We start from the raw sequence: 24,053 nt of genomic DNA on the forward strand, positions 1-24,053 counted from the left end.
CCCGGATTAGTTTGAAAGAAAGAGTGTGATTTGCTGGGCAGCTGCATGACAAACACTCATCCTCAACACAGCCGTTGGGGAAATCACATAAGATTATCTCCAAGAATATCAGCAGCTTTTCCTCCTTAAGGCTTATAACAAATGTTTCCCATGTTTAAAGCTGATTGTTCATACATGATCATACTTTACATTTAAGTCAAACAATATCACAGCCGGACAAATGAAACATTGCTTACACAGAGTCTGGTCAGCTGGCAGGGAACTGGCGAAAAAATTGTTCACCTCCTGAGAAAAAGACATTCAGTTAGAATACAAAACTGCTGTTCATCTCCTGCTGCAGTTAAATGTGGAGTAACCCAAGGTCCATTTCTAGGACCTCTTGTAGTCTTTTTATTCATTATCCCTTCAACCCTATATTTAAAAAAAGGATGAAATGATACCTTGGGAAAACAATCAATACAACTACGAATAGTTTAAAATGATTTTACCTACTTCTACAGTACTTGTGATCATTGGGTCTTTACACGTGCTATAAACTCACACCCTCCCTGTTACCGTATATAAACACAGTTTAAGGTCTAATTATTCTCTCCAATGGTCTGTAATTAAAAGCCATTATTAGGTAAAGCAGCAATGTTACTCTTGGTTAATCAAGGCAAACAGATCAGCTATAACATCACCTTCCTGCTTCACAGAGCCATTAAGAACAGCAGGCGTCGATGATTTCCTTCCCACAGAACCAAAGAGTTACACAGTGTTATTTACAGGAACTTCACTTCATCCACAGCAGCAGTGACTCTCATGGAAAAGAGTGAAGAGCTCATGTTTAAAAGTGCAAAATTATTTAGCAGAGGTACAAACCCATCCAGCACGTTGGATATTTAAAAGGCTGTGGTGTTCTGGAATCATTTAAAGCTTGAGGGTGTTTTAAAGTTCCTGCAAAGACTTTTTAACCGTTTATGAAACTGACTAAAATGAATACTGATGCCTTTTTACACCTTTTGAAAGCAAACAAGACCACCAGCATAAAGACTGGCACTTGCTAAATATTATGATATTATATGTATAATTATAAATGTCTGAACCCACTGCCGGGGGTAAGTGTCACACATAGAATAACTAAATGCTGCTGAAACATTTTTAATTTCTATGGCAGGAATCGAAGTGTGATACAATGGACTGTGAAATAAAAAATGGGATTATTTGTTACCTTATTTGTTACTTCAGCAATGTGTTAAAAAGGCACTATTTTATCACGGTGGGGGGGGGGGGGGGGGGGGGGGGCACCAGAAATCAAAACAACTTGCATACAAAATGTTTCATGGCAGGAGCTTTATTCTATAACTCGTCTGGGACACATCATGAATCCAAAAACTTGATTTGAAACCAACAAAGGTTTTATTCAAAATATAAAAAACATACCTATACTTTAAGGTGAAGGAAATAGAAATAGAAATTCTTACAAAATGTTGATACTTCTACCATTAGTGGATTTATATAAACAAATATTTAGGCATGCAAAAACTAAGTTATGCACACAGCACATTTACTTATACAATACTTAACGTTGAATGCTCACTAAAATTCAAGTTCAGTTAGTTTCATCAGTCCAATTTAATATGAACGAAATTACTTTTATTTTAAAATATATCTTTTTCTATTTTGCTGCTCTGAACTAGGGGTTGCACACATTTCAAGACTTATTAACTGTGTCACATCTGCAGCTGTGTGAAGGCACGATCTGTCCGATGTCAACTAATCACTAATAACTAAGTGGGAAAGTCTTCATCCAGCTCACGCAGATGCTCTTGTCTTTTTGCACGCAAACCAGAGAAGAAAAGAAAATCTAAAACTGTGACAGAGCAAGGCGACAGGCACAGATTTACTTGCTTTTGAATCACACACGCTTAGACAATGATGAACGTTCACATTCTTGACTTAAGACGAAGCTTGTGGCTAGAGGATTCTTCTAGAAGGAGCACCACATAAATCTGACCACATAAAATATAAAATATATATATATATTGCATTGTTTCAGACTCGATCTTTCAACTTTTCTTTTAAACTTTCCACCGTTCTTGTAGCAGCTCTCTGGTGTCTCTGATGTTGTCACATTCAGTCCCATTACCTCACAACCCTACACTGCTCCTAGTGGTGACAGATATATTGCATCCTGTGGATGCTTAGCATTATTTTCAAAGGACCTGCAAAACCATTAGCAATTAAAAGTAAGTATACTCAGGGCTTATGACAGGCTGGAAAGCATACAGTTACCTGAGTTTATTTTCTTCCCTAAGTGTGTCTTTTCCTTCTTTGCACTCACTTTTATAGGAGTTGTAGCACACCACTTATTGTTGCACACTTTGCAGCATACCGTATTATGTTTTCGTATGAACATTTTTGTGGTTGCAGTCTTTCATTCTCCTGTGGTTTAATTGATATTTTCATCAGCAACTAGTCGACATCACTCAAACATTATCTCAATACTATCGACTTAAAAAAAACAAAAAACATTTTTTTGAAGTTGAGCAACCCCTACTCTGAACTACATCGTGTGTCGGCTAATGCAAACATGTGAAACATAGAAAATGTGAATGAGGTGATAAAAGACAAAAACAATTCTAAAATATAAAATAAATCTCCAAAGAAAAAGTATGACAGTAAATCATTTGGAATGTTTTTAAAACTCTTTAAATAACATTTGTTGAATCTGATGAATAGATATATACACTTAAAAATTGTAAAAAGAAATCCTTGTTTTGCAGATTTTTTATCCACAATAAAATAATAAAATCACAGCTAAAGCTCTATGATAATAAAAAATTAAAGTGTGCCGAGAGGAAATCTCCCGCACGTTTTTATTTCTGCCTAATGACTGCTTTCTCACCAGCTCGCATCCTGTCTTTGTGTCTTTCTGGCCTTTTCAAAAACACGCAGGGTGAGAACATCCCACGGGAAGTATCTCATTATCCTCTTCTCTAATGAGAGGAGAGGATACAGAGACGGGGAAAAAACTTTTGATGGACGCCATTTGCAAAATAGTAGCCGGACTGCTGTGAGGTAAACTGGAAAACTGTTAACAGAAATAATAAAAGACATGCAGGGGTGACACATCAGTCAAAAGTTGGCTCCAATTATCTATTTGTCAATGGGAAAACGCTGCATGTCAAAGCCTTCATATTCAGACTTAAACTATTTCCAGCATGTCCACTAATTCAATTAGTCAGTTTTCTTTTCTTGCAGTTTGACGTGGCGATGTTTCTGAAGTCCGCGTGATTCAGTTATTTCGATTTTTTTATACTCTTCTGGCGTTGCCTCTAAGTGTCAAAGGGTCTGCCGCTCCTTCCAGGATAGTGCGCTCTGTACTGAGCCTCCATCTCCTCCATCCAGGCCATGCTCCAGTCCCAGGCAGGAACTGGCTCCAGCTCCCCGAACGAGTCGCCGTCTCCTCTGAACGACGGATACAAGGCGCTGAGCGGGGAGGCCGGTGGAGAAAAGTCTGCAACGCAGGAGAGGACGTCATGTTGACATGAATTTCACAACAAGTGGAGGGATTAAATTACAACGGAAAGCATTATTTTTTTTGCCTTTAGAGAAGAATAAACATTTGTAAACCTCTGAAGTGAAAGCTTCCACTCTGGATCTCTGGGAGGGAAAAGCAAAAGTCCTTTGAAGCGGCTGTCTGTCACTGAGAATAAAACTAAAATGTTGTTCTTTAATATGTTTGAGGCAAAGACACAAACATTGCCGAGTCACATCATCACATTCTGCTCTCTTAGCATGCTGGTGCATTTCAAAGACCTCACAAGAGAAGCTTTTTTTTAAGATGAAGGGTGCAAGCTAAAGAAAATCTTCAAATGGATGTGAGAGTGTGACAGTTTGTATTACACAGTTTCAGTCTGTAACCACGACGCAGCCTGTTCCTGCTGATCTCCCGTTTTCAATGATTAGACTCACTGACGATCCTTCAGGCAAGGACTTAATTTAAGCACACTTTAATTGACCTCTGTGTGGCAGTTAATTGATAATTTAATTCTCCCCGCAAAGGAGCAATATGTAAAATATCTTGAATCATAACACGACCTTCCTCTCTGATCAGACATGAAGGAAACATGCTGTGTTGAAATGCTGGCTTCTCTTTAAGTTTGGATTCCGATCCAGGCAGGTCTGTATTTGTTTTGACCAGAGAAGGTAGGCGGCTTTAAGGCACTCTCATGCGGCCATTTTGGACGCCTCTACCTGAGCGGTGTCTGCGGGCAGGTGAACTGGTTCAGACACAATCAGAATCTGAATCAGCTTTATTGGCCAGGTATGTTTAATACATAAGGAATTAGGTGGCCTAGACTCTCAAATGTAGACATTAAATATAAACAAGTAATTAGAGACGAATATGTCCGAGACTAAATAAGATAATCGTGTAGTGGTGAGTAGTGCAAAACTGACTCTAACTTTACTAACTCAACCTGAGCTAAGCTTCAGTGTTTTTTCTGATAAGCTCAACAAGCAGAAACTTAAACTCCCTAAAACTAGGATACATCCTGGAGATGCTTTTGGAAAAAATTAAACGAGGTTCGAACCGATGGAGAGCTGCACGTGTGCAGTGAGCCAACCAGAGCTACTTGCTTCACTTCAGTCATTTCCTCACCTAACGTATTAGAGGAAATAAACCAGCTGGATCTACTTTCCATCACAGCATGCCAAACGCTAATACCTCAAATCACAACAACTTCAATGAACATCACTTCTACTGGATGTGAGATAGATGTTCTGTTTCAGACTTGGTTCGTATGTGGTTATATGAATCACACACCAAGCCATCAAAAGCTGTTCTATGGCGGAGAAGTCATCAGACACCATGTGATCAGACGGTTTACTGGGTGATATTAGCGGAGAGCTCAGGCTTTAAAAAGGCTCACTGCACATGTGTGAAGTTACTGCTCTCAACTGACAAACAAAAGTGATTCGACCTCACAGAATGTGAGAGTTGCTGATCTACAGCTGCTCCACAGGTTAGTTTGCCAAACAGGCACATGTTCAAATCTGGCACAATTCCTTTCATTAATGTCATCACTCTTAAGTCAAGTATATGTAAATATATCAAACAGGGCTGAGGTTAATAAAAAGATGAATAATGAGCACAACCCTGAATTAGCAAGTGTGCCACAAGTTTAATGTGATCTTTGGACTCATTATTGACCTTTAACATCAGCCACTGTCAGTCTGCAAAATCCCGCTGAAAACACAAAGGGTTTTCAGTTCACAGTGCGAAGCTGTGTGAAGAGGAGCTGAGGCAGAACAGAGCCCAAAGAGAGCGTACTGCAGATGGAATAAGGCTGATTGTTGCCTGCAGAGGGAGAGCAGAGTGACTGATGAGGTGACACAGGAAGAAAGGATGACTCATCGAGACGTTCAATCTCCTGAAAGGTCTTAAGTAATTGCCTGAGGCCACCTCAGATATTTGCTTTAATGTCTCAGTCTGTAACAACAACAGACAGACAGAAAGACTTTTCAGACTTGGATTTCCAAAAAGTCTTATCTGAGCACTCCTAACTCCAAAAGAGAGCTTTTTATTCTTTTAACATTATATGTGTCATATCAAACATCAATGCCATTGGTAAACTAAGACATGCACTTCAGATTTCATGGTCTGCAATAGATTTGTTTGACGTTATATCTGCCACATGAAAGCAGAGCGGCTCTAACTTAGACAGAGGGCTCCACCTGGTGGACAAATGCAGAGGCTTTGTGGCCAGAAACTACCAGCACTGTTTTGGTTCATGTGAATGGGATTCCTTATGTTGTCCCCTTTCTTTTTACATACAATTTAATAACTCTTTTTTTTTAAGATTGCTTCAGCTAGCAGCTGTGAGACTGGCTGCTATGGCTGCACAGACACTCTAAAGAAAGGATCCCTACAGAGAGTGTTTTATTATTGTTACACATATGTTGAGTTTAAAAAAAAACACACTAAGTCTACCCACAGCACACAGAAGTATCTGTTCTACTGCCGCCTTGAACGTTCGTTTTGTTTGTACTCGTTTCTGTTGGATCAGAACAATACATAGTTTTTAGACATTTACTATAGACTTTACAAGAGCCTTTACTATAATAATTAACGAGAGTCCAAAGACTGCGTTAGTAAATAAATCCAGTAGATCCCAAAGTGGGGGTCACAAAGATGTCTTCCATGAAACAATGACATAAAAAATAATCATTCAAAATACTTACATTAGCATATTGTAACTATTACTAAAAAAATACCTCAAATGGAAGTTTGCTCATGACGGCATTGATGAAGGTGTTTGCTTCTTTCTACACATAAAGATGAACACTCCTGTGTGTCTATATCTGAAGTTTTGAATGTTTTCTGCTTTTAGCCTTTCTAATAATAAACTACTACAAATGTACTGTTGTAGTTTTTTGTGTTGCTCTTCCGTGTTAACAGTGTTTGGAAGGGCTTATTCGTCTGTGTGCCTGGCAGAACGCTACATTATACATCTCCACCTCCAGGGACAGTGTGTGTGTGTGTGTGTGTGTGTGTGTGTGTGGGGGGGGGGGGGGGATTTTGGGGATAACGAGCTGAAAACTTTGGGAAGCCCTGCCCTAAGCTTTAAATATTTAAAAGTTTGATACTCCTGTGGTTGTTTGATAAGGACTTGGAAGCTGGAGAAGGTGAAGTTGTGATACAATGATACAGAAGTAATTAAAGTATGTAGATGTATTCAGTACTTTGACTCAGATGAGTTATCATGATGATTTTCTATTATTAAAACTAATCTATTTAAATTCTAGTTTCGACCTCCATCTTCAAAACCACATGAAGATATCCCTGTATTTGTGGATTCATGTCGTTTTTCTGATGAACGTTGAACTTGTTTACCTGACAAAGAGGCTCCACTCATGGTCTCTGCTGCCACAGCCAGCAGGTGGGCAAAGCTAGCGCTGTCGTTGGTGTAGCAGCTGTCCACAGAGCTGATGAGGCTGGTGCGGGCACTGGCCATGTTTCCATCCATGACCGAGCTCCAGGTGTTCCACAGTGAGCTGTCCCACTCACTGTAGCACGAGGAAGGTGAGCTCTGGAGGCGGGCACGCCGCAGGCCTATCGGTGGGGCGTCGCGTTCGTCAATGACCGGGTCAGACTCCAACTGAGGGGAGCGGACCGGCCCGCGGATGAAGCCCAGGGTGGAGGAGAAGGGCTGGGACAGGGTGGGACGAGGATCAGGCAGGATACTGATGACAGAGAGACACTACATTATGAGAATGAGACACACCAAACAGGAGGATGAACCACTGATTACATTGAATTCACCTTTGATGGATGTTTCTTATTTAAAGAAAGCAAAATGAAAGTCCCCCCTCAACAATTCCATAAAATATAATATAATAGACACATTAAAAAAAAGTGTAACTGAAAGGAGATCAGTTGTAGAAATTGCTTCCCCGGTCTGAACACTGCAGGAGATTTTTGGGGAGGAGGGGAAGTAGTGTGCTGAAGGGAGAGACTGGGGCTGATGTAGTGAAAGTTATCTTAACTTAAACTTTGTGGCAAATAATCAAAAAAGCCTTTGAGCTTCTTTTGAGGCTGCACATTTAAACCTGCTGTACTCAGATACTGTACATCTAATGCCTCTAACAAGCATAAGAAGGTAGTAGGATCATGGTTTTTAGGTCAGTCAGTAGTTACACCTGTATTTACAGTACCTGCATCTCTCAGGTTTTGGGCTGAGCTCCAGATACTGACAGGCCTCCTCAGCTGTCAGTGTGCCGCCCTGTCCGTCATCCATTGACCTGGAGTATGATGCAGTTGATGGGTGGCTGTTGTTATTGTTGTGGTTGTGTCCTGGTTGCCCATGTTGACCTGCTGCAGTGCACAGTGACTGTAGAGAGCCTGTGTCCACTGTTAGCTTGGTAGAGCGACTGGAACTGAGGAAAGAGCAGGCGAAACATGTACTGGACTTATTCTCTGTCCTTGTATCCCCGTATTTTCAGTTGACAAGAATAATTTCTTTGTTTGCACAGTATCATATTACACTGCTGATCTGTAGAGTCACATATGACAGGGTTTCACAACCTTGGGGTCGAGACCCTTAAACGGGGTCGCATGGAATTGAAATGGGGTCCTCTGAAGTGTCTAATTATTGTAAAAAAATAAAATTATATATATATATATATATATATATATATATATATATATATATATACTGTATATATAGTAGCATTCTTCCTCAAGACATGATTCACTTTAAAGACTAACAAACTTGCAGTATCTCTGCCCATCTCTTATCCATGCGTTACGCATTTAGCATAAATTTCCAGCCTTGTTAATTCACGCTCACCTGGCTGTCTGAGAAAAATAATATCTTCACTTTGTGCACAGATTTCATCCTGACTTTTCTGTAACTGTCCACTTTCACATACATGAAGCCTTAATGTGGTCTGAAATTAACGTTTACTTGTAACACAGCAGAAAAAAACGAAAAAAACCCCCCAATGATTTAAGCAATAAGCAACGTGTGTGTTGAAAGCCTGGGGTCAGGAAGTCGAAGTGGGATCAAGAGTAAAAAAAAAACCTCTTCATGTGTCGTGATCAAAAACTTTTTATATCTCATCAAAACGTATATTCAGTCTTCCCTTTTGTCTCTCATCCATTTGAAAGTTTTCTGTAAGTCTCCATCACAGGTTTTAATCTAGAGAGTCTTTTTATAATAAAATATAAATGGTCATTTGTGAAGGGTGAGGTCCCTCAAGACTTTTACAGAGATGCTTTCTGATTCCAGGAGTGATCTGACTAATCAGCAGGAAAACTTGATTGACCCTGATGCCTGCTTAGTTCTTTTTGACAACTTCTTCCTTTGACCTTGACATGACCTTGACCATGAAACTAGTCCGGCTAGTGACAATCACAAGTGCCTCTCAAAGGTTTGATTGTTCGCTCTTTCCCATCACCAGTCGGAGCTGTGTGTGTGTGTGTGTGTGTGTGTGTGTGTGTGTGTGAGAGAGGTACCCTTCATCTGAGCTGAGACTGTGTGTGTCTGTGATGTCCTCTATGGGGAGAGGTGGTGGTGGAGGCAGCATGTCCACGAGGTGTAACGATGCAGAGTAATGCAGCAGGCGAGGACAGCAAGCTACTTTACTGCACTCAGGATGTCCACCTGCACAAAAATAACATAATGCATGCTCACTTTCACATGTTACCGATGAATCATAGTTACAAATAGAGCATGACTTCATGAGTCATGTAGAAGCTGGTGTACAGACAGTCATGCCAATGTGGAGATCAGGTCGTACCTTGTCTGCCTGATGGTATGTGACTGAGTCTCTGTTTGTAGACATTCGATGGACACGCCTGGTTCCTGGTTGGCACAACGGGGACGCTGTTCACTGCATGCAGCTCTGCGGGGAGATGAGTGAAACTATGTTCTTTGTTGACACAGAGACAGATCTTCTCGGAAACGCGATGTGTTAAATGTCGACATGATGTAATTATGTAATTAGTAATAAGTCTGCAATGTAAATGGTGGCATTGCAGTGTGGTTAATACTGTACTCAATGATCAAGTTGAGCTTTAAGGTAGAGGTTATTTTTTCAAGATTTGCTATTGCCCATTAAAGAAGGTTTTTTACATTTTGGGGGGAGATGGTCGTTAGAGATCTGATCCCCAGCCCTTGCTGCCATATACACGATGTGTCTTTGAGCAATACACTTGACCCCAAGTTTCTCCCACTGCTTCATCTGTGGCGTATGAATGTGTCTGTGTAACGGGATTAGTTACTTCTGATGGACACTTTAATCGCAGCCTCTTCCATCAAAGTGTGAACGTGTAGATGTGAAAGAGTAGTCAGGAAAGTTTAGAAAATCACGACACAGGCTCAAGTCCATTTACCATTCGCTATAAGTTTTTCCTTGATTTCATTTCTTCAGCTATCTTAACATGCGTTAATATTTTTAAAACCTGTGACATCTAACTAAAAGGTCATCTATTGAAAATAAAAAATAAACATTGTTACTGCAGATGGGGGAATAATCGATACAGCATCGTATCACAATATTTTGAGTGGTGATTTCACATCGATTCATAAACCCTAAGTATCCATATGTTTGTCATGCAATTATATTACTTGTATTTTTATTTAGCAAATACGCTTTTCTCATTTTTACTTGCTGAAGGGCTCGCACAATTTATTTGAACAGTTCAGATCGTGAGGTGCATGCAGCCTTTTAACAGGGTTTGAATTTTATCACAGTGAAGGTCCGTCTGTGGGCTCGACTCCCCTGGTGTAGAAATCAAAAGACTGAAGCGAGATGAACAGGCTGGTAATGTTTTCTTATTTGACAAACAGTTCTTGATTTAGTTTAACCTTGTGGAATAATCATATCATGTGTCACAATTTTCAGCATATCACAAAATCTTTAAAAATCGCAGTTAGCTTATTAACCAAAGACACGTACTATATATTCAACATAACAATGGCTAAAGAGACAGACACAAAGCCTTTTATGAATGCTCAGACTTTCATAGGTGTTATTGTCAATCAGTTTTCATTTTTACAGACGTGACCTGATCCAGAGGTACGAACAAAGAAAGGCTGAATGCATAGAAAAAGAATAAACAGCAGTAGAGGTTATAACCTCACATCCTCCATCACTCACCTTGCTTAGTGTGGTGTTTCTCCCATGACTCCCTCAGCACACCCATCTTGGGCTGGGGGCGTATGGCCTGTTTCCATGGTAACGCCTCTTGACTACCGAGGGAAGAGCTCTTTGCAACAGGCTGAGAGAATATCTGGATGGTCTCAGTTCCTTGCTGATGGAGCAGACCGTGAGGCATTTTCGGGCAGCGCTTTGGACTGCTGAAGGTCTTCAGGCCGTTTCCCATCAGGTCTACGTAAAAAGTGCCGTAGACCCCGCAACTGTCCGTCACAATGGGAACAGCTGAGTCCAGGCAGCTGGGGTCCTTCTTGGATGAGACTGGCAGGCCTAATGAAGCACAGAGGCAGAAGCATACAGACACAAAGGAATATTAATGGTTATAAGGTTTGTTGCGATTAAAGTTCTACATCTTTTAACTCTATAAAGAAGTTCTGCATTTTCTCCTAGACTGCCTGGACGAGTATTTAACTACATCAAATTGAGAAATCAGTCATTTTTTACACTTCTTCTCTGTGCTAATATGCGACCAGCACTCACTGGTACTCCTGAGGCCTGGATGTTTCTGACCCTGGGCCCACAGGTCCTGATACTTCTGGTTGAACGCAGGTCTCCATCCTCCAGAGATCCAGGGGGAGTCTGGAGCTGCCATCCTGCAGAGGGGCAGCACAAATCTCTTGAACAAATAGTATTAGTAGGAAGAAGCCATGTCATGTGTGGACTCCTCATTACAAAAAACTCAAAGTGTCAAATGGGATGACACAGCTTGTGTGGCATTACATGACACAGCCATCCTCTCCATGTTACCTGTGTTTTATGATGAGATCTTCACTGGCAAGTCTCTGCAAACCTAAGTAGAAAAAGTCAAAAAATGTATCAACACATGTATGTCGAAATTCTTTAGTTTTTTTTCCATGATATATTCATAAATCTGACGTCCTACAGGTTGTAACTGACCCTTCACTACATAAGCCCCTTTAATTAGGGTGAACACTGTGGCTGTCTGTGTACTCACCTTTAGACCTGTGATGTCCTGGTATCAGGCGGCCCGTCCTGCTGTGGCGCCTGCACAGGCAGACCGCTGCAACCGTCAAACCACAACACAAGAGGGCGCCAATGCTGCCAATGAACACGGGGTCCTGAAGCAGGGCCCGGTACAGAGCCAGACTTTTATTGTCTGAGTCAGGGGAGCTGCTTGTTTGTGGGTCTGGGAAGCAAAAAATAAAAAAAAAGATTAGATATGAGTAAGTGAGGAGATGGATGAAAAAGAGAACAAAATACACCAGTCGAAGAAGATCGAGATAGTATATAATGGACTATCTGGTTGATCTGATATGCAGAGAAACAGAAGACTTAGAGCTGTGACAGATTTAGATTCATTTAAATATTTTGAAATCAAGAATTACAGACAAGAAAAGAGCAGAAACATAAAAAGCTCAGAGAAGGCTAAAAGTAAAATCACAGAAAGTGCAAAATGATAAAATCAAGAGATTAAAGGTACATAATTAACAGTAACATTTATGAATCAATCACTAAAGACTAGATTAGAACATTTGAAACCTTTTCAAAACAAGAATAAAAATAAATAACATCAGACAAGTTATGAGTTATGAGTTGTGGGGATTGTCTGATGTGGGCAGCTACATTTTTTCTGGAGTAAATTCCAAGTACTCGGGATAAAGTCACATAAAGCAGAGTGATTTTTTCTGGTTGAGTTGTGACTGGGAAAGATTTTTGTTGCTTTTCTACTTTAGAAGAAATCTGAGTTTGTGCCCCTCCCCACTCCCCCGCTGGCCTGCGTTCACACACACCTGAGCATGGTTACCGCCTTTACATGCCATCGTAAAACAACACATGCATGGCTTAACTTATCAGGAAGTGTGCTTTGTTTATGGGGAACAAGAGAGCTACTTCACTGACCTGTTTTATCCTAAGTCATGTTAGTCAGATACAGACACAACACTAGGCTGTCCACGTTGTGTACCCGACGCGTGCATGTGCTCGTGCATAAACTATAATGGGCCTAAGCACACCTCTTCCAAGCGTGCCAGGGCTAATGAAGTGTTCTATGTTCTGTGTTCTGTGTGTATGGATCAGAGCACTCACACGAGTCAAACAAACTGAACTTTAGGGGTGAAGTGTGATTGGGCAGGGGATGGATTGCCCCGTATGAGTGCACCCGAGGTGGGTCATTTTTATTTTTTTATTTCTTTATAAATAAACAAAATGTGTATCTCTCCTTATTCCCAGAGGGTTTTTTTTTTTTGGTAGAGAAGCTAATGATGTGTCACATAGTTATCTCAGGAAATAAATCTCGGTGGTGTAGTGCATTTTAAGATTTGAGAGTTATTATGGCTGCCCTGAAGTGAAAATCACTCAGCCAATGTTGTGAAACTTTGTTTGCTTATATCACACTTATGGGCCCATTTGGCATGTTGTGTGATTCCCCTTTGATTCGCTGTTATTCAACGTTTTCCTTACGGTAGTCCTCTCTTTTAAACAGAAACGTGTAACTTTTTTTGTAACACTACACATTGCATCTAACCCTCCCTGACCGGCCACATTCTGACCAAACACATTACCAACAAGCTCATTCTGCACAGCTACTGCACTAGTATAACAAATAATAATTTTCACGCATCTACTCCTGATAATATGCAGATCATTTCGGGAGGACTGCTCCAGAGATTCTCCAACCTGGCTGTTCACATACAGTATGGTCCTCACAGCTGGAGCCTATCAGACGGGAGGGGGCGCAGACGAGGCAACAGAGTCCGCGACACAACGCTATAATGACAATATTTGTCTTTATGTCAATGCTGTGTGGAGTCAGTGGAATGACAACATCCACAGAAGTGCAGAGAACATTCTGGCTAACTGAAAACTAAATGCAGAAGTTTAAATACGTCCACTCAGATCGTAGTGGTCAGTCGCGTGCAGCCACTCTATGCACCGTGCAGCAGTAACAGTAAAGAAATGTCACTCCCCCTCCTATTGAGTTTGAGCTGAATTATCTGGAGAATATACTGTCCTAACCAAACAGGCTTTGGCTTTGACATATACAGCTACTTGGGGAAATAGTTTGTCAGGAGATTTCTGCAAGTGAAAAGGGTGACAGTAAGGCTGTGCATGTTAGTTTTAGGTGCTGATTAAATGTGATAAATGTGTTACTTCTTGTGGACGATTTGGGATGCGCATGTTGTCAATGGAAAGAAAAATAAAGTATTAAAAAAAAAAAAAAAACTAGAAAAAAGATCAGATATTGAGTCCAAATAAATCTTCTTGATTTGTTTCTTGCACTTTCCTGACACAGAATCATTCAACTCACTGATGACAAATCCATGCGGGTCACTCAGAGCTCCGACTCCTGCTCCATTAACAGCTGCGAGGGTGATCCAGTATCGTTTTCCTGGCGTCAGGGTGGAGATTTCCAGGGTGTGTTGGCCGCTGTTCACAGTCCAGTTCTGGTACACCTGCTCGTCAGACTCCACACACCACACCTGGAGAGAGAGAAAAAGATTTGAGTATTAGAGTGAAAAACATGTGAGTAAGTAAACATATGTGAGGAAGTGCTCCTTGGTGCGTACCTGGTATCCCTGTATGATACCGTTGTGTGTTTCATGAGGAGGAGGCTCCCAGCTCAGGTGGATGGTGTTATTCTGATCATGGCTCACTGTGATGGACACGGCCAGTGGAGAGGCGCTGGGCACTAAATAAAGAGGGTCAACGTTACTGTTCTGTCCTAATATTCAAGTTCAGAAGAAAAACAACACATGTATGTATTTAAAAAGAAAGGATCTTTACGCGTACCTGTTTCAGGTACTCTGAAGTGCCGAGTGTTGCTCTCTCTACCGTACAGGTTCCCGCCATAAGGACGAACTTTAAACTCGTATTTGAAGCCTCTCTTTAAGGGGCCCACCTGAGTCTGGGAGCAGGGCACCGTCACTTTCTTTGCTGCCCAGTCTGAGCTGGCGGGCAGCAGGGAGCGATACAGAACCTCGAATCCATCGAGGTAATGAATTTGGGCTGGAAGGGACTGCAGCTGGACGGAGTAAAAACAGCACACAGGTCACACATCTGAAATATGCAATATATCTACGTTCTCTTCAATGTTTCACTTTTCTTTTCTCATACCTTCCATTGCACTTGGGAAACATTAGAGCCAGGGGTCATGATGGTGACGTTTTCCAGAGCAACTCTCAGGGCAGACAGCTCTTTGTGGAGGTCTTTCTGTACAGTACTCGCCGGCTCTGGAAACACAACTGTATTTATTCATTAAATGCACTTTAAAGGAGAAACACTCAGGACAAAGCTTGACAGAACTAAAGGGGTTTCATCTACCTATAGTGTACATGAGTTACTGATTTATTAACTGACAAAATGGTTGCATATGAAAACTGTGTGTGTGTAGAGGGGCCTTAATCCTATACAGGGCACTCATTGAAATACTTTGAATTTCAAAAATTCAACCTCAGAGTGTTATTCAGGGACATAACAGAACTTTATTTGTGTTTTAACATTTTTCAAAAATTGTAAGTGTAATAAACATCGACAAAGTTACCATATTTGGTTCAAATACCACAATAGCAGGTTCAGTGACGTAGGGTGATCTCTTCTGATTGGCTGAGTGAGGATCACATGCTTCTCGACCGTACTGAGGTGCAGAAGGGTGGCCATATGTAATGTTTGTGCAAATTACCAAAAATATTCACTTGCCCTTTAAAGGGTTAAGGTTTGGAATCTATAGAAACTAGATTTACAGTTGAAGTTGATACCCTGGCCTGCTGTGATTTTGATTTGCTAATCGTGCTTATGTGGGACTATTGCAATCAAAAAGTCAAGAAAGAAAGTCTGTTTCTGATACGTGACATTTCTGGGATACCTGCAGTCTTCAGTAATGCTTTAATTTACAGGTCCGCAAATTTCATCATAAAAGGTTAGATGATAATTAGACAAACGTTTTTATTATTTCTTTAAAACTACCCCAGAATTTCAAATTAGCACCTAACTTCTTTGGAATATTGCCTGAATTTAATTGTAAGCAAGTAAGCAAACATGATCGCTGCACTGCTATGACGCAGGCTGGAGCAGAGCAGTGCCAAGTGCAGAGAAAGTATATCAAAAAATAAACTGAGGACACCGCTGTGACAAATGTGACAATGTACAGTAATGTGTGAGAGCAGCACCTCAAAGCTCCCTGTGATAATCAATCAATCAATCTTTATTTATATAGCGTCAATTCATAACAGGCGTTATCTCGAGACACTTTACAAAAGCAGGTAAAGGACCTTACTGTTTGTCTGATAACCCTCACCCTGTGAGTGAAAGGGACCTAAAAACAACCCGCTGACATGAAAGTTATGCTCACTAAACTAAAGAAGAAAATGTGTTACAGGGCTTGTACATTAAAATTCAAGTTGCTGTAGAGTGAAGAAATAAGAAATACGTTTCATTTCATGAAGAAGATGGTGGAATATCTTCAGTGTGACTTTGTGAACAGCAGCTGATGTGATTACAGAAGGATTGATACATGTCTGAGTTAGAATGAAAGCGCTCATTTCTTTTTTTAGGAGTTCCAGTCTTAACCTTCTTTTGTTAATCATACAATGCTGCTCTCAGTCATTGATTACCATAAGCTGTAATCATTATTGCATACAATTAAATCCAGGCATTATTTCAAATAAGGTACGTGCTATTGTCATAAAATTTGGGGGTAATTTCGAAGAACTAAAAAATGAAGTTTGTTTAATTGTCTACTTATCACCTAATTACGACAAAATTTGCAGACCTGTAAAGTAAAGTGTTACCCAGTCTTCTTACCTTCAACTATCAGATATGCACTGGCAGTGGCCACCCCTACATCATTGGCAGCAGTGCAGGTGTACTTCCCCGCATCCTGAGAGGTAACGTAATGGATCTGCAGAGTCTGGTCAAGGTTTACAAGATACCTGGAGACATACACAGCATTTAGCTATGCTGCTTTAGCTGGGTTGGTAAAGCAGAGGCCAAGTGTACAGAGGTGCATGTCACCCCCCTCTCTCTCCCCCCATGTTTCCCATCCATGTTAAAGGCCTAAACCCAAAAATGCATCTTCATCTTCAATGCTGTTTCTTAAAGTATTTTGATGTATTGCAGACATACAGGGCCAGCACAGCACAGAAGTATATACTTCCTCATGTTACATTTATCTGACTGCAAGCATCCAGCAGTAACTGATCACACACTGAGTTTACGCTGTGCATGGACTCTGTTTCAGTACATGGAAGAATAAAGTACCTTCCATTAGGCAGAGGCCCCTGCTCTCTGCTCCACACCACTGCAGGTGGGGGGTCAGCTTTAGCTTGGCAATAGAACTGGGCAGACTCTCCCGTCTTCACAGACACATTTTCTGGCTTCAGCACCAACCCGGGCTTGGCTGCAGCAGGAGAAGAATAAACCTTATGTACTGTATAAGGCTTCAGGATGTAAGTCTGTTTGTAGGAGGGACTTGTTTTCTTGTCAACATAGAGACAACATAATACGTGTATTGTTAAAGCAGTAATAAGTGAAATCAGAGGAGGGCTAACTCACCCAGTACACTGAGCCGAGCCGCCCTGCTCTCTCTCACGCCTGCGATGTTGCTCGCCACACACACATAAACACCGGAGTCATACTTCTGTGCAGGAGCAATGATGAGCTTCCCACTCAGCATCTGCAGCACAATCAGACACACACATGTACACAGTTCAGTACATATTAAAAAACTGATTTTTAACGTCATTAAAATTTTCCAGATTCGCAACATAGTACGTGGAATAAAGCTTTTATTTAGTTTATCCATCTATTCATAGTGAAATATGTAGAAATGGTATTGAAACCTACAGAAGAGTAAAACAACAATGACATGGTGGATGCCTTATCTATGCTATCTATATCTATCTATTATCTAGGTTTAGGTTTTGCTACAGCAAAATTCCTATTTGAGATATTTCAATAGTTTCTTTCTGACATGGAATATGTACGATGTTAGACTTCTTCTCCCTTCTAAAGAGATGTTTGTTTACCGATCAGAAAGAAGTTTCTGTTCCATAAACACTGAACAGAAAGAGGACAAAGGTTCATTACCAGGGTTGCCAAGTTTTTTCTTGTATTTTGTCTCCTTTTTCCATCTATTATGAGAGTTATGTTTTTTAACAACTGAACACTTCAGTGCATTTTCTGTTCCTCCTCCTGCTTTAACAAAAATGCTAAAATGAAAAGTTGAGATTTGCACCGTAGGAAAGGTGACTAGCTCAGACCAGTAAGATTGGCGTCTATTTAAAAAGCAGCTTCATTCACATGATGAGGCAGAGGGCTTACAGTGTAATGTTGATCCATGCTGCGGATGGGATAACCATCCATCTTCCAGATGATATTCGGTTCAGGGCGTCCCAATGGAGGGCCGCACATTAAGACAGCCACCTCCCCCTCTGCCACCTCCACATCTCTGGGCTGCACTGTGAACTCCTCCTGCAACGCTGCATCAACAAGAGTCCAGGCGAGACTCAGTTAATCCACGTTATCTTCATATGTAGGATGAACACTGTACAAGAATCAGAGGGTTCTGACCAATCAACAGCCAATCATAGAGTCCGAAGTGTCAGGTTAACTCTGAGCAATTAAACATGCGTATTTATTTGTGAGGGACAGTGTGCAATAAAAACATAAATGTAACCATTTGACGCATTGCACCAGAGTTAGCATGAGGCTAATTTACAGCTGCATTTCACATTTCAATATTACATGTCATTAGATGAACAGAATCAAATACAGGCTATGAATAAGTGTCTGCTGTCTTGAATTTGTGCATTAATTCACAAAATAAAAGGGCTTGTTAAAATTCTGATTCTTTTTTTAGGATTTTTGAGACCTTACTTTAGGACCCCGAAATAAGAAGTTTCACTTTACAGCGTTACATTCATTTAGTTTGTCACTTCTCTGTCTGTCTGCTTTAAAGTGCACAGATACTCTGCAGTACTTACTGTGCAAGACTCAAACATAGTCTCAATTCATAGTTCATGTATAACTAACTTTATCAGACAGACTTGTGTTTCCCAACGACCCTAATACGCTGAGATTTGAAACATATTCAAACAAAAAGAGAAAACGATGATGTGAAGTCATCCTGGACTTCTTTGAAGTAAAGTCATGAACAGATTTGAACAATAGATGAAGTAAACTTCTGGGGTCTATAGGTACCCCAGTTTCTAGTCTAAGTAATATTAATTGATAGTTTTTATTACTAGTTGATTTAAAAAGAACCATCTTTGTGTGCGCCCACTCATTACGTACAGAGGCCCGGGTTCAAATTCAAACTGTGGCTCCTTTCCCACATTTCATTCCCCACTCTCTATTTCCTTCATTGCTGATTTCATCCACTGTCCTATCTCTACAATAAAGGCAAAAAAAGCCCTTAAAGACTCTTTTAAAAGACCCTCTTGTGCTGATTTTGCACATTTCTGAACATCCACTTCAAGAGAAGACTTTTTCCCTTCTGTTTTCTTTTTTGTCTATCAGAGAGCGGAGCTGTAAGTCATGTGTGATTGGACAGGACTTTCAAACACCGTCCAGCTTTCAGCTTCACTGGAGACGGCAGCTGCTGCGTGTCGCTGCCTTATCGACGCTCTGATAAGTAAACAGTGAGGGTCTGGGGTTAATTAGCACCACCGTTTGACCTCTCCCCTCTCTCCAGCAAACATTGACAATGGACCTCGGAGCCGCACCCCACCCCCCGCGCCGTCTGCTACCACCACCGTCTTTATCAGCTCTCTGTATGTGTGTGTGTGTGTGTGTGTGTGTGTGATGTTTCAACTCTCAATCCCTCTCCTGTTAAAAAGCAATAAATAAATACAAATGTTTCATACAATAAAATATCGACATTGAGCACCTGTTCACTTTTGAACATGACGGTTTCTCCTCAAACACAAACACAATAACTTACATGCTGCGAGGAAAAAAAATCACCTTTTTTTTCATGAGTGAGTGATTAATGAGTGAGGAGAGCGATGGTGAAACTACAGGAGCAAGGTGAGGTCTTTGAAAAGCCTGGAATTAGCCTTAAATGACGTTTACTTTAAGTAAAACGTTCCTGTTCTTTTTAAATGGACAAGACTTTAAACTCCATTCTCTTTATTCAATCTTCATTTATAACTGTGTGTTGTTGTGGTTTAGCACTGATGAGGATAACTTACTGCAGCTCATTATTACAGCTGAACTGTTTCTGAACACAATATTCATAACAATCAAATATAAACTGTACCTGAATGAGACCTGTCAGACTTAATGTCACCTGATGGTTAAGCAGCTTATGTGCAGGTTTTCAACGGTAAAACACACTTACAGGCGATATAAAGTGATGCGTTACGGCTGAGGGTCGAGCCTGCGCTGTTAGTGGCCACGCAGGTGTAGACGCCTTCCTGCGACTGATCCCGCCTTCCTTTTTCCACGCTCAAAAAGAAAAGGCTCCCCTCCGGGAGAACGATGGGCAGCAGACGTTTGTCGCCCTTGATCGTCTCTACGGGCTGTCCGTTTCTCAGCCACTGGATGGTCGTCGATGGGCCGCCCTCCGCCAGGCACGACAGCCTCGCCGGATTCCCCACTTTCACCACCACGTCGGAGGGGTGGTGGATGATGCGGGGTGCCGTGTCCTCTGCACAAACTCTGGAACCTGAGGAGGAGACAGAGACATGTGGAGACTGTAAAGACAAAGTGTGTGTGGCAAGTTGTAGTTCTGCAAAAGTGGATGTGACAAAGAAAAGTCACAGAACAGCTTGGATGGGATTATGGTGATGATATGGTGATGGCGTTCAATACTTGGATACTTTTCAGTACCACAGGCTTTAAAATGATACACTCTATTTAATCTAAATTATAAATAGTATTGAAACGTACAAAGACTTTAACTAAATGACCGATATTCAGTCATATTTTCAACTCAAGGCTGCAGCACGTGAAAGAGACAGAGCAGTCTGAATTGCTCAAAATAAGTTATTTCGATACGAGATTTGCAGAATATGTGAACTTTGATTATTATTATTAGTATTTAGCAATATGATGTATCTCACACAATCTGTGCAAATATCAAGCTGAGAAAAATACTGTTTAGTAAAATTGTTAAGTGACTGTTTGCACACTGTTCCATGGATAAGAGTCTGAAATATGTTTGAGCCTTTTCTCAATAGAAGAGCTCCACACATGAACCCCTCGCAGTACGCCTCCTCACGTTTGAGCTCATTTCATCGGCAACACAACACCCACTGCAAACAGCCGACAAACACCGTCTGTTTGCATCCAGCAGCAGAGGAATGCCATTGTTCAAACTTCCCGTGAAGTTGGATGACCACACTGAAGGAAACGGGAGGACCGAGCTTCCTGACAGCAGAGGAAGTTTGAGGGTCTCAGGAACATCAGCTCGAACAAAGGCGGGCTCCCCCCCTCATCAACGGCACATCCGCAGGACAACAAAAGACATCAGGGTGTTATTTTTTATGTGAGATTGGTTTGCAATGACGAGGGATTTCTTAAAACAAAGTTCTAATCACAACTCTGCAGAGGTGATTCCTCAGTATTTGACCCGTCACTTATTTTGCTTCCGACATGCATAAAGAAATACTGAAACAAGTTGTATGTGTGACGGTGTAATCCAGAAGCAGACACAGCAGACTCCCGAAGATGATAATCATCCTCTTAATGTTGTATCAAACAGGATCCCAATACTTTGAAACATTAACCCCTTGAAATGATCAGGAAAATCAAGAACAACTTCTCCAGCTGTGTATTTGATCACTATAGCCGGAAATGCCTCAGCCCACAATAGCCTCACTGTCACTGAAACAAATGAGAAAGAGGAAGCAACCAAAACAAGAGCATGTCAGGGTCAAAACCTTTGTAGGGCAGAGAGTAAATGCAAATATTAAGGAATAAGGTTGTGATTGAGACGCTTCCATGCAGGATCCTGCAATGACCCCCCCCCCCCCCCCAAAAAAAAAAAAGCAAAAGCAGGCTCCAACCCCCTGACCCACATGGTACACTCCACCTGTGCGAGTTAGACATGCTGAGCTGTGTTGGGTTGAAGTGTGAGGAAGTTCATCCATTAGTGGATGAAGTGAAGTGTGACTTGTCTGAGGTTTAAAAAAATAACTTTGCTGTATTATGTGAAATGTAAGTGACATCTTCCACGTTATCCTATAATTTATACACCATAAAAAATAAACAAAGAATACAGGTTTACCCAGATTCATTCAAATGGGCCTAATTCAAAAATAAAATGTTATGTGGTTCTCTGTCCTTTCAGCCCTTGTGGGAGAAAATGATTTTAACCAATAAAGTTCAATGAAATAAAATTCAAACTGGATATCTAATCTATTGTTTTGGTGTGACATTTTTAAAAAACATTGTGATCTATTGTCGGATTTTTTTATGTTGAATCTTACAGGGTAATAAAACTTCGAAAATCCAACTTTTACCAAGTGTCACACTTTAACAGTAAATAAAGTTTAATGTTTAATTTAGGTCTATTCAAGTAAATTAAGCTACCGTAGGTTAGGTTATGCAAACGTAGCATCGTTTTGATTGGCCAGTGACATGTCATCTGTAGGACTATTTAACACAGTTTGCTTGCGATATTAATGAAAGCAATGTTTGAGTCGACAAATGAATGACTACAAATCTACGACGTATCCTCCTCACCTGACAGAAGAAGTGCAGATATGGTTATCATGGTTATCATGCTGATGAACAACCTCCCGGTCATCATGAACAGCAGAGTTTACAGTCCAACGTTAGTGTCCGAACAAATTAGCCTAATTAAACTTAAACTACCTTAATGTTAAGTCCATATCCTAAATAAATGTCTAACTCCAACAAGTTTCTGCTAAAGTAGCAGGAAGCCTACAATATTTAGATTTTTAGTTAGTTTACAAACATTGTTAACTACTGTCAACTCAAACTTCATCCGCTCTTCATCTGCCTCTCTACTCTGTAACCAAGTAACTACATCAGCGTAAAGGTAACGTAATGACATCACGCTTCATGTTGGTATAGCTTTTCAAAATAAAACTAACCCTGGCAGCCTTACATTGCAAATACTAACAACAAAAAAGATGTTAATTTTAATTTGAAAAGTAGTTTGTAAATATCCAGTGTCAATCTCGTTTTGATTATCAGACTTGACAGAAGCGCTTGTTATAATTATTTGGGCATTAAATCTTTTTTGACTGCAGTATTACTTAGAAAAAGTGAAACATTTTGACAAAAAAAATTAAGTCGCAGTTAAACAAGAACAGAGTCAACGTTTTTGACAGTTATAAAGAAAATATATGAAGAGAAGCCAGTTGCCTGAACTATATTAAGAACTTTAAGACGAGCTGGGAATCAAACCCCCAACTTTCAGGATGAAAGACAACTGACCACAGCCACCCAACAAAACAGCAGCTATATGGTAGACACCTTAACCTTGGAAAAAACACTGCTTGCAGATTATTGACAAGTCAGTGTAAAACAATCTCTGCGGTGTATTTGTGGAACAGTTTGGATCACAAACACTTTCCTGTTTAAATGACTGTGGGTGTTCAACTTCTTGTTTATATACATATATATATATATATATATATATATATATATATATATATATATATATATATACTGCACTTACATTGTATTAATAAGTTGAAAAAAGATCAATACAAATCTGTTAAAAGGTGAAGATATGTATCCTATAAACATAAGCCCACATCCCATCCCTGCAGAGTGTGAGTTTGTTTTGAACAGTTTGGTAAACCTGTGAACAGTAACGGGAGGCAGGAAGTTCAGTCTCCCATGTTTTTAAACAATAGAAGGAAATTAAGTATCTGTCACTAAGGCTATGAGTGCTGCAAGTACACTGTCAGTAGTTGTTTGTGTTGGGAGATGGTCTCTATGAAGGTGTCTTAATTGTGTTATAAATTTGAAACTCAAGTTGATTTATTTTTTGGATGTCAAGTGAAAAAAGAGTCTTGTGTGTCAAACATAATGTATACCCACAATGCATGAAGACCTGTTGCTGTTCAAAGCTGCACAATTTAGTAAATATATGGGGGTCTCTTAGTAGATCTGTTGAAACTGTATCAAAATAAGTAACAGCACAATGTTTATGTCTAACAAAGTGTCTGTTTGTACAAGTGATTATGTAGCTTAATAAATGCAAACTAGGGATTTACAAACAATGGAACAGTAGGTGAACTATCGGTGTAAAGGCCAACCTACACCTTGTAAAAACAGCTAAAAGCTACTAACCTACAAAAGAGAAGGGCAGAGAATCACTTGAGACGCAGGATGAGTCCAAGACAAATTCTGATGACAGAGAGGTGCAGAGAAGCACAATGCCTCAACGTCATTATAAACTTCATTAA

The 24,053-nt window shown here is 40.5% G+C and overlaps 1 protein-coding gene across 1 annotated transcript; it reads right to left on the reverse strand.

The window, feature by feature from the left end:
• Nucleotides 1-1,317: 1,317 nt before the first annotated feature.
• Nucleotides 1,318-22,659, reverse strand: robo4 (roundabout, axon guidance receptor, homolog 4). The gene is made up of 19 exons (XM_079356477.1): nucleotides 22,354-22,659; nucleotides 20,006-20,332; nucleotides 17,986-18,143; nucleotides 17,218-17,338; nucleotides 16,924-17,062; nucleotides 16,468-16,595; nucleotides 14,782-14,897; nucleotides 14,458-14,689; nucleotides 14,235-14,356; nucleotides 13,976-14,147; nucleotides 11,663-11,854; nucleotides 11,455-11,497; nucleotides 11,188-11,300; nucleotides 10,651-10,977; nucleotides 9,289-9,393; nucleotides 9,005-9,152; nucleotides 7,702-7,923; nucleotides 6,881-7,230; nucleotides 1,318-3,499 (listed from the first exon to the last, which is right to left on the reverse strand). The coding sequence occupies exons 1-19, from the start codon at nucleotides 22,418-22,420 to the stop codon at nucleotides 3,318-3,320; spliced, it is 3,264 nt and encodes a 1,087-aa protein (XP_079212603.1). The 5' UTR covers nucleotides 22,421-22,659; the 3' UTR covers nucleotides 1,318-3,317.
• Nucleotides 22,660-24,053: the final 1,394 nt, after the last annotated feature.

Source organism: Symphodus melops, assembly GCF_947650265.1.
Source record: "Symphodus melops genome assembly, chromosome: 11".
Classification (NCBI taxonomy): Eukaryota; Metazoa; Chordata; class Actinopteri; order Labriformes; family Labridae; genus Symphodus; species Symphodus melops.